The sequence below is a fragment of the Ictalurus punctatus genome, chromosome 1 (assembly GCF_001660625.3).
Source record: "Ictalurus punctatus breed USDA103 chromosome 1, Coco_2.0, whole genome shotgun sequence".
In the NCBI taxonomy this organism is placed as follows: domain Eukaryota; kingdom Metazoa; phylum Chordata; class Actinopteri; order Siluriformes; family Ictaluridae; genus Ictalurus; species Ictalurus punctatus.
The window spans coordinates 5715414-5732270 of record NC_030416.2 but is presented as its reverse complement, the minus strand read 5'-3'; the positions used below and the strand labels follow the sequence as shown (position 1 = coordinate 5732270).

Genomic DNA, 16857 nt, shown 5'->3' with positions numbered 1-16857 from the left:
ATCATAAAAAGAAAGGAAAATATTATATACAGTATCTCACAAAAGTTTGCTTATATCTTTTAATGTGACAACACTGAAGAAATGACACTTTGCTACAATGTAAAGTAGTGAGTGTACAGCTTGTGTAACAGTGTAAATTTGCTGTCCCCTCAAAATAACTCAACACACAGCCATTAATGTCTAAACCACTGGCAACAAAAGTGAGTACACCCCTAAGTGAAAATGTCCAAATTGGGCCCAAAGTGTCAATATTTTGTGTGGCCACCATCATTTTTCAGCACTCCCTTAACCCTCTTGGGCATGGAGTTCACCAGAGCTTCACAGGTTGCCACTGGAGTCCTCTTCCACTCCTCCATGATGACATCACGAAGCTGGTATATGTTAGAGACCTTGTGCTCCTCTACCTTCCGTTTGAGGATGCCCCACAGATGCTCAATAGGGTTTAGGTATTTGCCTTGAGGTGCCATGTTGAACTTCCAGTGACCAGTATGAGGAAGTGTGAGAACAATGACACCAAATTTAACACACCTGCTCCCCATTCACACCTGAGACCTTGTAACACTAACAAGTCACATGACACTGGGGAGGAAAAATGGCTAATTGGGCCCAATTTGGACATTTTCGCTTAGGGGTGTACTCACTTTTGTTGTTTTGTTGTTTCTTTCTGAACAAAGAAAAAGCCTTCTGGAGGAAATTTTTACGGTCAGATGAGACAAAGATTGAGTTGTTTGGTCACAATAACCAGAGGTATGTTTAAGGAGTAAAAGTAGGCGTTCAACCCCAAGAACACTGAACCAACTGTTAAGCAAGGTGGTGCTAGTATTATGCTCTGGGGCTGTTTTGCTGCCAGTGGAACTGGTGCATTGCACAAAGTAGATGGAATAATGAAGAAGCAGTACTACCTTAGAATTATTCACCATAATCTCAAACCATCAGCCAGACAGTTGAAACCTGGACACACTTGGGTGTTCCAACAGGACAATGACCCCAAACACACATTAAAGCTGGTTGAGGAATGGTAAAGCAGGCTAACATTAAGCTTTTGGAATGGCCTTCCCAAAGTCCTGATCTGAACCCTATCGAAAATTTGTGGACTGTGGTTAAAAGTTGAGTCATGGCCAGGAAACCAACAAATGTCATTGAATCATTGGTCAAATATCTAACCAAACTTCTGGCAGAACTGGATGATGGCTACCAAAAGCATCTGCTCAAGGTAAAACTTGCTAAGGGACATTCAACTAAATATTAGGTGTGCTGTATGTATATTTTTGATCCTGTGTGTATCATTTTTCACCTTGTGTTGACTACAGAAAACCCCAAAGAACTGAAAACTTGTGAACCAAATTCTTGTTTTTGATTTTTACTAAAGATGTTCCAAGAAATTATTGAAAGCCCGATATTGCCATAACATTCATGTTCATGATGAGTGTATGTAAACTTCTGACCGTAACTGTATATACTCTGCAAAAAAAAGAAACGGCCTCTCACATTTAACTGATTTTATTTCCAGAAAATTTCTTAACATGTGCAAATATTTGTATTAGCATAAAAACATTCAACAACATAAACTGAACAAGTTTCATAGACATTTGACAAACAGAAATGGAATAATGAGTCCCTGAACAAAGGGGTCAATATCAAAAGTAACAGTGTCTGGTGTGGCCACCAGCTACTTTAAGTACTACAGTGCATCTCATCCTCATGGACTACACCAGATTTGTCAGTTCTTGCTGTGAGATGTTACCCCACTCTTCCACCAAGGCATTTTTTCAAGTTCTCGACCACGTCTGGGGGGACATGTGGTTACATGTAATTTTCCACTGCAAAGACGATTAGCTGTCCTTCCAGTCTCCCTGTAGCACTGTCTTAGGCGTCTTACATTACATACATTGCAGTTTATTGCTCTGGCCACATTTGCAGTACTCATACCTCCCTGCATCAGGCCTATGGCATGTTCACATGCCAGGCATCTGTCTTCTGGTGTTTTTCAGAGTCAGCATAAAGCTATTGTAACTTACTACCGCCTGTAAGCTTAGTGTCTTAAGGATTGTTCCACAAGTGCATGTGCAATAATTGTTTATGGTTCATTGAACAAGCATGAAAAAATATTGTTTAAACTAGAGACACACCAATACTAAATTTCTCAGTCGATACCGATAACCATTCAGAGTTATATCGGACGATACTGATAGTTCTGCCTATAATGCCTTCTTTTAAATTAATAATTCCACAATTCTGAAAAAAATGCAAATAAAAACTTTATTCTCTCCATTTCAACAAGTTGTTTCACAGTAACTGGTCTCATGAACAGGAAGCACTTTACTCAAATTAACATTAACACATTAACTAAATTCTGAAGATTAAATTAAGGTTTCTTAACTTATTGAATGTCATTAATTCATATTAACAGAATTAATTGACTGAATTCTAAAAAACCTTCTGTTAGTCTCACATTCACTCACCACAAACAAAAGCATTTCAACTTCATCACTGACATCAAACTGGTAATATATAATATAGACTTTTTTTTTTATATATTAACATTAACTGGATACGAAATATACTATTCTACAAATATATTTTTCTGTGCAATATATACTTTTTTGTAAATTCATCTTCATTTAAATCTTTCAACAGTGTACTGGCACTTTAATTCAGCGTGAGCAGCTCAAGCAGTGCAGAGGGAAAGAAATTGTCTCAACTCTGAAACTGCTTCACTGTTTCACTGCTGCAGCATCTGGTGTAACATTTTAGCAGTGCAGAGATTACAGAGCTTACAAATTGCAGTTTTTTTTGTTATTCTACACAAGAGACATCATCTTTACATGCAGCATGAAATCGATGTGTTTTCCTGCCCTCTTTTGATTGACAGGATATAATCGGCCCTGATCGTCGGATGTTTTTAAACTATTGGCCAATGGCCGATGGCGCGAAAAATTGCCTTTATCGGCCAATACCGATTATTGGCTGATACATAGGTGCATCTCTAGTTTAAACCCTTTCCAATAACGATCTGTAAAGCTTATTTGGATTTTACTAAATTATCTTTAAAATACAGTTTCCTGAAAAAGGGATGTTTCTTTTTTTGCTGAATATATTTTAATTATGAATTGTGATTTCAAATTGTTGCTGGAACCTTGGTTCACCCTAGACTGAAATAAGAGCCACATTCTCTTTTCTAATAGAATGCCTTTTCAACCGCTTAGATGCCATGTTGTGAATGGGATGTGATTATACGTCCACATGACACATCTGGGTCCATAGAAAATACAACCACCTAGAAACTCGCTCCTCATGCAATACACAAAGCAATATATCCGTAATTGTATTGCTTTGTGGATGCACTTTTATCACTAATGAGACTTATTATTGCAGACCCCTGATAAACTAATCCAATACAAATAATGCTCATGTCTACACAATTCTTTATTTAACAAAAAAAAAACAGGCAGGGGTTTTAGACAGGTAATTAGAATTTCTACTTTGGAATTTTTATATTAAATAAAATAATTATAACTGTTATGAATTAGTTATGAATTAGTTATCAAGAAGCAAATATGGCATGTAGTAATGTAGCAGCAAATAGTTATGATCTTTTCTGGCCTTCTTCTGTTCATTTTGCCCTGTGAAATATGATGAAATCCTTTTGTGCACCCATTTCATATTAATATTAACCAACATGAACATTTGTGTTTACAGTATGCCTCATTGGCTATTAAAAACAGTTTACAACAACAGCAACAAACTAGACTTGATTAATCTTGTCATTCAAAGCACAAGTCGCTATCATTGAACTGTCACTGTAATGTACATACAGTTGCAGTGTTGTACTCATTTGGTCCCCATGAATATCAGAAAGATTAGGATTAACAATGTGCTGACCACAGATATACACAAACGCACCTTGAGAACAGCTGTCTGTCACACAAATGTGCACACACACAGAGTTAGTGAGTTATCTCTTATGTAGTCTCTTACATTAATAGACACCTTAACCTTAGCCCCCAGCCAAAGCCACCCCACCCCCAGCAATTTGCACTGAGTTAATAAATATGTCCGATTCCAGCAGTATAATATCCAAGGACTAGTTTCCATGAAGTAAAGGACCAATGCATGGTTTTGTATTTTGACATGTAGGTGAAGAGACATTTACAGAAAATGGGGCTTTTACAACCAATGACCATATTTTTGCGTCAGGAGATTCACAGAATGCAACACATCATAGGCTGTGTGCGTAGCACTCTCACTGAACTTACATATGCTATTGATGGTGAGTTTCAATGAAATTCAAAATGTATAAATTCAAATTGGTTCTATATTTATATATCATTTTGAGTCATTATTTGTTTTCTATAATTAAAAGGCACTATAATCATGTCTGAAGACCTTCAAGATGCTCTAGATTGCATGTATGATGCCCGTGTTCCAAAGTTGTGGCAGAGAATTTCATGGGAATCGGCCACTCTTGGTTTCTGGTTTAGTGAGCTTCTTGAAAGGAACCAGCAATTCCATAGCTGGACTTTTGGAAGCCGACCCCATCAGTTTTGGCTGACAGGATTTTTCAATCCCCAGGTATGTTAATGAATAGTTTTGCCATCCTCCATTGGGTGAGGATAGAATTAGCTCTGTTTTAATAGCTAGCTTTTATTGGAGCTTAGTAAAATTAGTGATGATAATCCAGATGATGTTAACTGGATATATTTAATATAGGGAAAAGAAATTTCACAAACTATATTAAGATTTCATGCTTTTCCACAACTACCTGGCAAAAATTATGGAATCACCACACATAGACACCTGGATTTTTTTACTTTGTATGACAGATATGACACAAACAATTTTTGTTTAATAGCTGAACATTCTGGCTTCCTCAAACAAGGTAAATGAAATAATTTTAATTAATTGCATTTTTTTTCCAGATCAAGTTCTGGAATCATCTTGATTACAAGGTGCATTTCTAAAACAAATACCCGCACAAGTCTAAAAATGCTATTTAGGCTGAAGTTAAACGAGAGTGTTTACAGATCTTAAGAGTGCTTAAAGACCTTAACCTTGGACTTTTTGAAAGGAAACATGGCCCCAACAAGAGAGTTATCAATTCAAACAATGGAAAGGATTATAAAACTCCTTCAAGAAGGAAATCCAACATGGAGTGTTGCAAAAGATGGTTGTTCATAGTCAGCTGTGTCTAAAATTTGGATCAAGTATAAACAAAATGGGAAGGTATTTTTCATGAAGCCAGAATGTTCATCTATTACACAATAATTTTTGTGTCATATCTGATTTTTCATCATAAATGCTATAAACTAAAAAGGCTGAGTGAGTTTTTTGAAATTAATGCCTGCTAAAAATATAGAATCACCTGTAAGTGTGGCGATTCCATAATTTTTGCCAAGGGGAAGTATGTTTTTCCACAAACATAGCTGAAGAAACACAATAGGTTTCATATTGGTTGTATCATAATTTTCAAATTATTGTACCACTTGAGACATTCGGTTATTGTACCACTTGAGTGATTCAGTTCCTTTACTTTATATAAGGGTTTCTTAACAGCTATGCGTCAAGAGACAACCCGTATGAACCTGTCTAAAGGATGGGCCCTGGACACTGTTGTGCTACTCAATAATGTAACAAGAATGATGAGGGAGGATGTGACAGGACCACCTCCAGGAGATGTAGGAGGGGTCTACATCTATGGACTCTTTCTAGATGGTGCAGGGTGGGACAAACGGAACAGCAAGCTAACAGAATCTTCTCCTAAGGTATGCCTCAGAAAATACAGAAATGTATGGTGATAACACCTAAAAATATAGCGGTAAGTTGCTTCTAATAGTGGTGAACCAAATTTATTTATGTATGTCAGCTGTATAGTTTCTTCTGAAATTTGTGACTATTTTAGGTATTTGTAAAAGTTTTTAGTTTCCTTCTTGCATGAGACTTTCTATTTTTAATTGGATGGCAGGTTCTCTTTACTCCTATGCCAGTGGTGCATGTCTATGCAGTCAGCAGTGTCAATATGTCAGATATCAAGCAACCTCAGGGAAACAACCTATACAACTGTCCAGTATACAGGAAGCCCAGACGTACTGACCTTAACTTCATATTCAACGTGTTTCTTCGGACCATACAGAACCCAGACCACTGGACATTAAGGGGTGTGGCCTTACTTTGTGATTGCAAATAATTTGATGTTTTCTATTCTTTTATTTTCTTTTTTAACATTGGAGCAGCAAGACCTGAATGTTTTCTGAATCTTATTAGTATAGATTAATTAGTTTATAATGCTAATTTATATTAATCATTTATTAGATATTCTGTGGTGATGGGATATATTTGTAAAATGACCCAAATATGATGCAAATATCATAATTGACTGTATTATTTACTTAATGCACAGCTATTACTTTCTAAGTAATAAAAGTAAAAGATACATTTGCAGAAAAGCTTTAACATACATTAAAACTTGTTCTGATGTAACATTCAATATACTGTGCTGTATATGTTTGCCCAACTGTTTTCCCAGTATAATGTGCTATAGATGTTTTTCCAACTGAAATGTGGGTTTATTTATGTATATTTACTCTCATTATAACTGCTGTTGACCAAAACATATTGTTTGGATTGTTTGGATAACCCTTATATATAATGTTATATGTATATGTGTATATATATATATATATATATATATATATATATATATATATATATATATATATATATATATATATATATATATATATATATATATATAAAAATTTACAATGAGGTTAATCACATGAAATTTTCACCAGACATGAGTATTAACTCAAGAAATCCACCCATATAAAGAAATCTTGACATTAAAGTTCATAAATAAAGTTATGTGTAATGAAGTGGAATAACACAGGAAAAAAGTAATGAACATGCTAAGAAAAAGCAGTTCTCCAAGGCAAGGAACCAGCTGAAATCTGTAAGTAGTTAGAAAGTAATTATACCTCCTATCTGTGCAAATTAATATCAGCTGGATTAGTAAATTGATGGTCTATAAAAAGGCTTTTTGTTACCAAGGTGTCACACAAGAAACATCTCATGATTGGTAAAAGCAAAGAGCTCTTTCAAGACCTTTGCAACGTTGCGAAACATATTGATGGAATCGAATACAGATGTTTTTCAAAACTTTTGAATCTTCCAGTAAGCACCATCGGGTCCATTATCCCCAAGTGGAAGCAACATCACACTGTCATCAATTGGCCATGCACAGGAGATGTGGCTGGACCTTCCAGCAGGACAATGATCCAAAGCATACAGCAAAGGAAACTCTCAATTGGTTTCAGAGAAATAAAATCAAGCTGTTAGAATGTCCCAGTCAATCACCTGACTTGAATCCAATTCAACAAGATTTAAAGGCAATATGTTTAGAAGAATGGGCCAAAATCACACCTGAATACTGCGGCCGATTAATTTCTTCATACAGGAAGTGTCTTGAAGCTGTCAATACAAACAAAGACTTCTCCACTAAGTATTAAAAAAATTTCAGTTAGCATGTTCAGTACTTTTTTCCCGCATCATTCCACACATTTCTACTTCATTTATGGACTTTAATGTTTAACTCACATTTCTTGAGTTAATACCAAAATCTGGTGAAAATTTGATGTGAATAACCTCACTGGAACCTCATATGTTGACACCTTCAATACTTATTATCCCCAAATCCTCATTATATATATATATATATATATATATATATATATATATATATATATATATATATATATATATATATATAAAATTCATATCCTCTGGATTACACTACAAAAATAAAATATTACACCTCACTGTACAGCTGTCATTTTTTAGAAGACTTCTTAGAAACCACCTGATTGAGTTGACTTTGTTTATTTCAAATGGCTACGCAAGATTATCAAGTTTCATAAAACATAAATACCATGCAGTAGCACAGGATATACATACATACACAATGTTGCATGCAAAATTGTGAATATTTTAACACTAGAGTAGGTTAGGAATAATCCAACACCCCCAGTGGGCTCATTTCCTCTCACTTTTTTCAGCTTAATCATTAAACATCCATTATTAATCCAAGTAATTTGTCCGATCTATACTAAGTGTAAAAATAGTTCAATTCTATGTTTATGCTAAATGACTTACTTCAGGTTACCATCCAGCCATAATATTCTGGCAGAAGAGCTGCTAGATCTGTGCGACTGGCCCGAGTTTTTACCACCAGGTGCTACAAGTCTATCATCTACCTTCTCAACAGGGACTGTAAAATTCTCAAACATGACCCAAACCTGCAAATATTCCTTTGAGTCCACTGACTTGCTGCTTATGAAAGCTCCTTCATGTCAAACATTGGCACTTCTGATTCATCTGCTTTACCCTCTTCTGCTCCTTCCTGCTTTGGTGTGGGCTCCGTGTAAGCCACATCTGGACTGGTTTTACGCCCCTTGGGTGGTGGAATGGGCACTACACCCTCTGTGGTACCCTCTGCCCCCTCCTGACCCTCAGCTACAGTTCTTTCCTTCTTCAGGTTTAGCTTTGCTGGGACATTCTTAGTTATGGTTTCCTTGAAGCGCTCTCCAGATTGTTTCAGGCGTTCACCTGACAGGCGAATCTTCTCACGACGCTCGGCTGTCACAATGCGCTCACCCAGCTTATTAACCTTGGTTCCCAGATTCTCCTTGGTCTTGGTCATGTTCTCACGGGAAAAGGTATTCTTCAGACTCTCAATACGCTTCAGGCCAGTCTTCTTCAACTTCGCCGCTGTGGAATCAGCCTCTTCAACAACCATGTATTCCTCATCTGAGTCAGGAATTAAGGTCTCAGGTATAGCTGCATCCACTGATGCCTCACCACCCGCTGCTCCTTTTGGGGTGTCCTTTGGGTCTGCTACCGCTGAGACCTCAGTATCACCCTGTGAAAAGAAGTATTTATTAAAAGTACTTAGTATTAGTAAAAATGAAAATTCCACTTTATATATAAAGTTTATAACTTTAAATAATCAATACTGCAACATTTTCTCTCCAACAGTCAGATCTACCTTTTCGATTTAGTCAGTCAGGGTTTAAATACCTAGGTATCAACATGACACGTTCTTTATCTAATCTTTTACCAGCTAATTTCACTTCCCTTATCTCAAAGGTTACATCATTAAGAGTTAACATTAAGAGTTAGGGTAACCTCCCCCTTTCTCTAATTGGCAGGATCAGTGTCGTCAAAATTAATATATTACCAAAGTTTCTTTTCTTGTTCCAGCAAGTTCCTCTTTTTCTGCCAAAATCATTCTTCGATCCATTGGATAAGATAATTAGTACTTTTATTTGGGGTGGGAAGTCATCAAGGGTTCGTAAATCTTTATTGCAGATATGTAGACGCAGTGCAGGACTTGCATTACCCAATTTTCAAATTATTACTGGGCTGCGCACATCCATAAACTTTGCTACTGGGTTAAATCTCCTGGATCTTCTTGGTGTAAATTGGAACTACCTTCTTGTAGGGAATCCTCTTTACGTGCTTTACTTTATTCCTCTCGACCTACAAAACTCTCCCTATGTACTGATAACCAAGTTGTCCTCAACACACTTAAGACTTGGTATCAGTTTAGACGGCGCTTTAAATTTGTAGGTGCATCCTCTTTGGGTCCTTTAGACCAGCGGTTCCCAAACTTTTCCAGGGCAAGGCCCCCCAAATGGCATTAACATTTGACTGTGGCCCCCCTTTTGCAAGATGTCTTTAAAACACATTAAAAATACAGACTTCTGAATATATCCCCCTTTTTTAAAATTAATAATTACATCTTGCATCTTTACATTACATTAGATTAGGAATTGATTGTGTGTGTGTGGTTGTCTGAGAGTGTGTTTGTTTTCGGTGTTTGTACTTTTTAATTTTGTTTTCCTTTGTTAGTATAAAAAGAAAAAAACTGTGAATGATTGTTGCTGTGTGTCGGTCGGTTTGTTTTCCTTCTCACTAAAAGTTTATTGGATAAAGTTTATAACTTTATTTATGAACTTTGATGTTGTGACTTCCTTATAATTCCATATTAATTGAGTTGTCTGGTGAAAACTGATGTCTGGTGAAAATTTCATGTGAATAGCCTCATAAATGTTGATGCGTTCAATACTTATTTCCCCCACTGTATGTCGTACATTGAATTAGTTGCTTGCCAATTGTTTGATTGTTCCAATAGCCAGTTAGTTATTCATTCCCATTAATAAAGTATTGAGAGGAAAATCTGGTTTGTCTGTTTTCATATTTCTGTAAATTTGGTTCATTTTGTAGATTTGAATTATGAATTAACACAATATTGAGTGGTATCATGATACTATTTGGTATTTATCACGATTTCCCCTTGAAATAGCGCTGTAGCATGCAGTGTGCTTGGAAACCTGAAGCGCGAGCTTAAAAGCGCGAGTGCATGCTTTTGGGTTTTCAGAGACATTGACTTTGTTTACTGTCTACACGTGCATTTGTTAAGGTTTTTGTCCTGTCTCAGCCCCTGTATTTTTATTGCTTGTTTCCCATATGTGTGTTATCATTCTCTTGTGGTCTTGTGTTTCACCCCTGATTACGTTTGTTATTTAAACCCCTCATGCATCTTTTAAATTGTGAAGTATTATGTGAGTTTTCCATATACCAAGCATTTGTTTTTCAGTTCATGTGTTATTGTTGTGATCTTTTTCTCACCCTCGTTCTCGATTCCTGTTTTTCCTCATTTATGCCCTTTTGCCTGATCTATTGCCTGTTTTTTTTTGACCACGCTATTGTCTTATGATTTGTATTTGTCTGCCTGCCTCTCTTTAATAAAAGCTCTTATCTGCACTTGTATCTGTCCTAACCTCCATAACGTTCAGTTGAGTGACAATATTTTTGATACTTCAGCTGGTATTGTTTTTATTATTAATATTTATTACTCATCTGTGTCTAATAGGGTTGTCACAATACCATAAACATATCTAATCATACTTCATTAGATATGTTTATGGTATTGTGACAACCCTATTAGACACATATGAGTAATAAATATTAATAATAAAAACAATGCACAATTCTTCCATTCTGTTATTATTTTACTTCCTCTTAATATAGAAATTAAGCAATAGTTTAAACTTACACTTGGAGGACAAATTCATTCATCTTTAGCATTTGCTGGTCAGGGTACATTGGTCACACAAGACAATTCACCCTGGATGGGACATCAGTAAATTGCAGGGCACAATTCACACACACATTCGCACACTCATTCACAACTAGATTCAATTTGGCTTATGTTTTTGGATACTGGGAGGAAGCTGGAGAATATAGAAGAAAACCCACATGAACATGGGAGACCATGGAAAAACTCCCATGCAAAAGATCCCGTTGTAGTAAGTAATGCGGGTTTCAAAAAAGGAAGAGAGGCACACAAATAGAGTAATTAGAAAAAATACTAGAATAAAACTGAACATATATCTTGTTATTTGTGACCCATGCTAAACTTTAGGCTATATTTAACACCGTTTAGTGCTTAGTGTGAACTCAATGAAAGTAAAGTAACATATTTTCTAAAATATTAAGAACACGTTTTCTGTTATCATATACAGTGCATCCGGAAAGTTTTCACAGCGCTTCACTTTTTCCACATTTTGTTATGTTACAGCCTTATTCCAAAATGGATTAAATTCATTATTTTCCTCAAAATTCCACAAACAAAACCCCATAATGACAACGTCAAAGAAGCTTGTTTGAAATCTTTGAAAATTTATAAATAAATTTATAAATAAAAAACAAAAAAAGCACATGTACATAAGTATTCACAGCCTTTGCCATGGCACTCAAAATTGAGCTCAGGTGCATCCTGTTTCCACTGATCATCCTTGAGATGTTTTTACAACTTGATTGGAGTCTACAACTTGATTGGAGTCCACCTGTGGTAAATTCAGTTGATTGGCCATGATTTGGAAAGGCACACGCCTGTCTATATAAGGTCCCACAGTTAACAATGCATGTCAGAGCACAAACCAAGCCATGAAGTCCAAGAAATTGTCTGGAGACCTCCGAGACAAGATTGTATTTAGACACAGATCTGGGGAAGGGTACAGAAACATTTCTGCAGCATTGAAGGTCCCAATGAGCACAGTGGCCTCCATCATCCATAAATGGAAGAAGTCTGGAACCAGCAGGACTCTTCCTAGAGCTGGCCGCCTGGCCAAACTGAGCGATCGGGGGAGATGGGCCTTAGTCGGGGAGGTGACCAAAAACCCGATGGTCATTCTGACAGAGCTCCAGCGTGTCTCTGTGGAGAGTGGAGAACCTTCCAGAAGAACAACCATCTCTGCAGAACTTCATCAGTCAGGCCTGAATGGTAGAGTGGTGAGATGGAAGCCACTCCTCAGTAAAAGGCACATGACAGCCTGCCTGGAGTTTGCCAAAAGGCACCTGAAGGACTCTCAGACCAAAGATTGAACAAAGACTGAACTCTTTGGCCTGAATATCAAGCGTCATGTCTGGAGGAAACCAGGCACCACTCATCACCTGGCCAATACCATCCCTACAGTGAAGCAAAGTGGTGGCAGCATCATTCTGTGGGGATGTTTTTCAGCGGCAGGAACTGGGAGACTAGTCAGGATAGAGGAAAAGATGAATGCAGCAATGTACAGAGACATCCTTGATGAAAACCTGCTCCAGAGCGCTCTGGACCTCAGACTGGGCGAAGGTTCATCTTCTAACAGGACAATGACCCTAAGCACACAGCCAAGATAACAAAGGAGCAGCTACAGGACAACTCTGTGAATGTCCTTGAGTGGCCCATCCAGAGCCCAGACTTGAACCCGAACCCAATTGAACATCTCTGGAGAGATCTGAAAATGGCTATGCACCAACGCTCCCCATCCAACCTGATGGAGCTCGAGAGGTCCTTCAAAGAAGAATGGGAGAAACTGCCCAAAAATAGGTGTGCCAAGCTTGTAGCATCATTGTCAAAAAGACTTGAGGCAATTGGTGCGAATGTTGCTTCAACAAAGTATTTAGCAAAGGCTCGTATTTCACGTATGTGTATAACATATTAGTCTTGCTGATCTGACATAAAGCCGCAGTGAAAAAGCAGGAGGGGAGGCAGCCAGTACCTCTGCCTCAATGAAGGGGGCGTGTATGAGTATACGGGCTTGTTCTGCTAGTATTCTTCTTCACGTATTACAGACAAATGGCATTGTGGATAATATGCTAGCTAAAAAGTCAAGTGCAGTCCATTTATTTATTTTTTGCCCTGACTGCAAAAATGGAAGATAATATATATTTATATAAAGTTAAAACATTTCTCAAAACTGTACTTTCAGTCAAAACTGGAAGTGATAAATAATGGAAGACTGATGCCGGAGCTAAAAGATTTGCTTCAAACGATGGGACAGATGAGGACATGTCTTTTCAAACGGAGTGGTACACCTGAAAAGATTGGCTGTGTGGTTGTCACAATTCAGAACGATTTAATTGAGGCAATAAGTGATGTGATTAGAAATGAAAAGGAGAAAAAAGGAGATTAATGCAGCCCTATTTGTTGCTGTAGAAGTAAAGGTAAGACCAAGCATACATTTCTGTACAGTCCACGACAAAAATAAAAGACCAGCCCTTTTTTTAATAATAATAAAAAATTATATAAAACAAGATAAGGAAAAATTGTTATTTTAAAGAATAAAACTACATTTGTCTTTTTGTTGTGGACTGTATATACTTTCATTTGTACTGAATGAGTATGAATTGAGGAATTGTGATGGCAAATTAAGAACACACGGAGGGTGCAGAGCAAATGTGCTCTCTCTATGAGCCGCTATAAATTTGACGTTCTTCTTTGGCCAAATACGTACCTTACCTATGTGTGTGTGTAAAGAATTCTGATATGGGATACGAAACATAACCAGTAGTCAATGTACAAGTAGCCAGTTGAATGGTGAATTTATGCTACTCGGTGCTTCCCCAGCCATGAACCTCACTGCACGTTACTGGTGAATACTTATGTAAATGTCCTTTTTTTGTTTTTTTATTTTTAATAAATTTGCAAAGATTTCAAACAAACTTCTTTTACGTTGTCATTGTGTGGTAATGTTTGTAGAATTTTGAGGTAAATAATTAATTTAACCCATTATGGAATAAGGCTGTAACATAACAAAATGTGGAAAAAGTGAAGCACTGTGAATACTTTCCGGAAGCACTGTAACAATAATAATATATTTGGAAAACATATTTTCCAAATATAAAAAATCTTTAGACAAAATGTTTTCCAAATATAATCAGAATAAAAATAAATTCATTTGATCATAGAGCCACATCATAATTACATAGTTCATATATTATCTATTTGATATTTTTCAGTGCTATTTTTGCGATGGCCTAAGTAAATTTTTTTTGGCTGCTGCAGCAGTTACTTTGTCTTAGTCCATAGGCGAACTGAATTTTCTATAGTGTGTACATATGTAGTGCTGTACACAATCATTCCAATTTTTGAAGTTTTTAGAGGCTTGAATGATTGCCAAACATATGTCCTGTGCCATTAATTAAAATTGTTTTGAAATTTGAAAATGTCAGCTTGATGATAGGCTATTGATAGCCTAGCCTATTGTAGATGGTTTCAGTGCAGCAACCCAGACTCACAGCTGATAGCACTATATTAGGACATGTGCCTTTACAGACTAACCTCTCAGAATAACCCTGTACAAGTATGTCAGCTGTTGCCTGCATGTAGCACTGCCTAAAAACACAGATAATACAGAAACAGCTATAAATATTAACATTAACAAAACAACAGTTACTCCCTTTATCTATTTTCTGGGTTATACTAAAATGTCAGCTAATCCTTTATAAGATACACACAACTAAAAAAAAAAAAAAGTTGTATAAAATTCTCAGATTTTATTAATGAAAATGTTGTTTTTAACGGACTTTGTTATTTATTACATAAATTATTGTCTACTATTTTAGCTTGCTGTCATAGTAAACCTTTATTTTACTATAAAATAAATCTCTATTTCATTCAGTATAATTAAAATGATTTCATATCTTGGTATTATTTTTTTAAATAAAATAAAATTTGATCTTACTCATTATTGTTAAATAACACCTAGTATGGCTATGGTATAGCCCTCTTTAATAAAAAAAATAAATAAAAAAAAACGGTGCTAATTTTGGCAGAATTAATTAAATACTGCTTATTAATAATTAAATAATACTAACTATCTACCAGCTTCTTATTCAGGCTTATTCATATTATCTGGGCTATCTTAAAGCCGTGTATTATATAATTATTATGACAATAACAGGAAAAATCTGTATTTATTTACTAGTGAGAGGAAAGTAAGTCTGAATCTCATATCTCATATGTTGTCTTCAGAAATGTATGTATTATATATTCCCTTCATTTTTATGGTATATTGCTACACAGACAATGAAGTCAGACTATCTCTTCTTTCACTGCATAAGGAAAACTTACTGTCAAATAATTCTGCAATATAATTATTGTTATTAATACTGCCTTTATAATAAAAGATCATTACTAAAATCACTATTGGTTAGCATACTTCTGGTTCATAATCTTTTGATACACATCCAAGTTAAAGCACAGAATAACCACTGACTAGTCATTGGCAATAGAAATTACCCTTAAAGGTATCGGTCATATTTTTAGGTACATTTTTCCAACTGAAAAACTGCAATGTAAGTAAGAACCTTAACTAGAAAAAATAGCATGGTGCACAAACTTTTCTAGTTAAGGTTCTTCCTCAGTTGCATGTCCTCATGTCTCTTTTTGGGGATCCCTGTTGTATACATAATTTAGAGATGGCCCTTAGCCAGAATTCACATGCCTTACCTGGTATATTACCACACGGAACTTGTTTTTGCTTAGCAGCTCAGCCTGTGTTTCCTCTACCTTCTTGAGACGTATGTTTTGCTTTTCTACACGGACCCGCACATCCTTAATGTGGCAGCTAACTTTCCGTGTTTTCTCCAGTAGCTTTTCGACAGTGCCACTGGTAGTGGTATGCTCCTTGGTCAACTTTACTACATCTTCCTGTATGGTCTTCACATTGTTCTCCAATTCCAGCTGTCTCTCTTCCATGCGTTGCTGGCATGCCTGCACATTGTCAATGATGCCAGCCACACGTTCCAGGAGAGAGAGAATATTCAAGGCATTGGGCTCATCCGTAGCAGCCACAAGTCCCAGTTTTTCTGCCATGTTTACGCTTACCAAATTCTGAAAGTGTGAGCTCCTACCTTGAATAGTAGAGACCAGGATTAAAGGTCTTCAGGTAGAAATATCGATGCTGGGCTCAAGTTTAGGGTAAGACAGTATATCATTAGCTTTAACTAATCTACAAGACACACTAGGGTGAGACACACTCCTCAAACAACAGCTTCACTGGGCTATTGGAAAGAAAATCATGAAAGCCCCACCCCACAGAAATCCAACGGGCTCAAAGGCCAGATAAGCCACAAGGAAAGACAGACAGCAACTGAGAAAGAGTCTGAACTGTGACAGGCAGGGAGGGCACCAAACCAATGCCACAAGAATTCAGTTATATATATATCTCTGGTAAGGTGACACTGTGACATTTAAAGATGTGTAGGGGAGAGCAGGACATGTCACTTGTTTCACTCTTGGGCCTGATATATTACAATGGAATAAATATCACAACAAATGAAAGAATGAAATCTCAGGCACATATTTTCTATTTATTATGTCTTCATAGGTTAATTTCAAAAAAATTTTAGTTTCTGGTAACTGTTGATCAGTAGTGTGCATTATCTTGGGGCCTATTCCTCAGTTCAACTCTGGGATGTTGGTGGGTTTCCTCACATGAATTGCTTGCTTCAGATCCTTCACCAACATTT

General features: G+C 36.5%; 2 protein-coding genes across 3 annotated transcripts in view; one reads left to right on the top strand and one right to left on the bottom strand.

Annotated features, from left to right (window-relative positions):
* Positions 1-6692, top strand: part of dnah5l (dynein, axonemal, heavy chain 5 like) — a 277853-nt gene extending 271161 nt beyond the window's left edge. Inside the window, exons 63-66 of one of the 2 annotated variants that reach the window (XM_047154071.2) lie at positions 4138-4270; positions 4364-4572; positions 5541-5762; positions 5963-6692. In XM_047154071.2, the coding sequence (XP_047010027.1) occupies positions 4138-4270; positions 4364-4572; positions 5541-5762; positions 5963-6184 (786 nt within the window). In that variant the 3' untranslated portion in view covers positions 6185-6692. The remainder of the gene's footprint in view (positions 1-4137; positions 4271-4363; positions 4573-5540; positions 5763-5962) is intronic. The other variant, XM_047154066.2, reaches the window with a different exon arrangement.
* Positions 6693-7859: 1167 nt separating this feature from the next.
* cavin4b (caveolae associated protein 4b) lies at positions 7860-16505 on the bottom strand. Its single transcript, XM_017488823.2, has 2 exons — positions 15836-16505; positions 7860-8914 (listed from the first exon to the last, which is right to left on the bottom strand). The coding sequence occupies exons 1-2, from the start codon at positions 16199-16201 to the stop codon at positions 8327-8329; spliced, it is 954 nt and encodes a 317-aa protein (XP_017344312.1). The 5' UTR covers positions 16202-16505; the 3' UTR covers positions 7860-8326.
* Positions 16506-16857: the final 352 nt, after the last annotated feature.

Excerpts from the sequence above, each read along its gene's own strand:
- cavin4b (XM_017488823.2), bottom strand. The coding sequence starts at position 16,201 with ATGGCAGAAAAACTGGGACTTGTGGCTGCTACGGATGAGCCCAATGCC. Across the intron at positions 8,915-15,835 it reads TCCGTGTGGTAATATACCAG|GGTGATACTGAGGTCTCAGC; the intron begins GTAAGGCATGTG and ends TTCTTTTCACAG.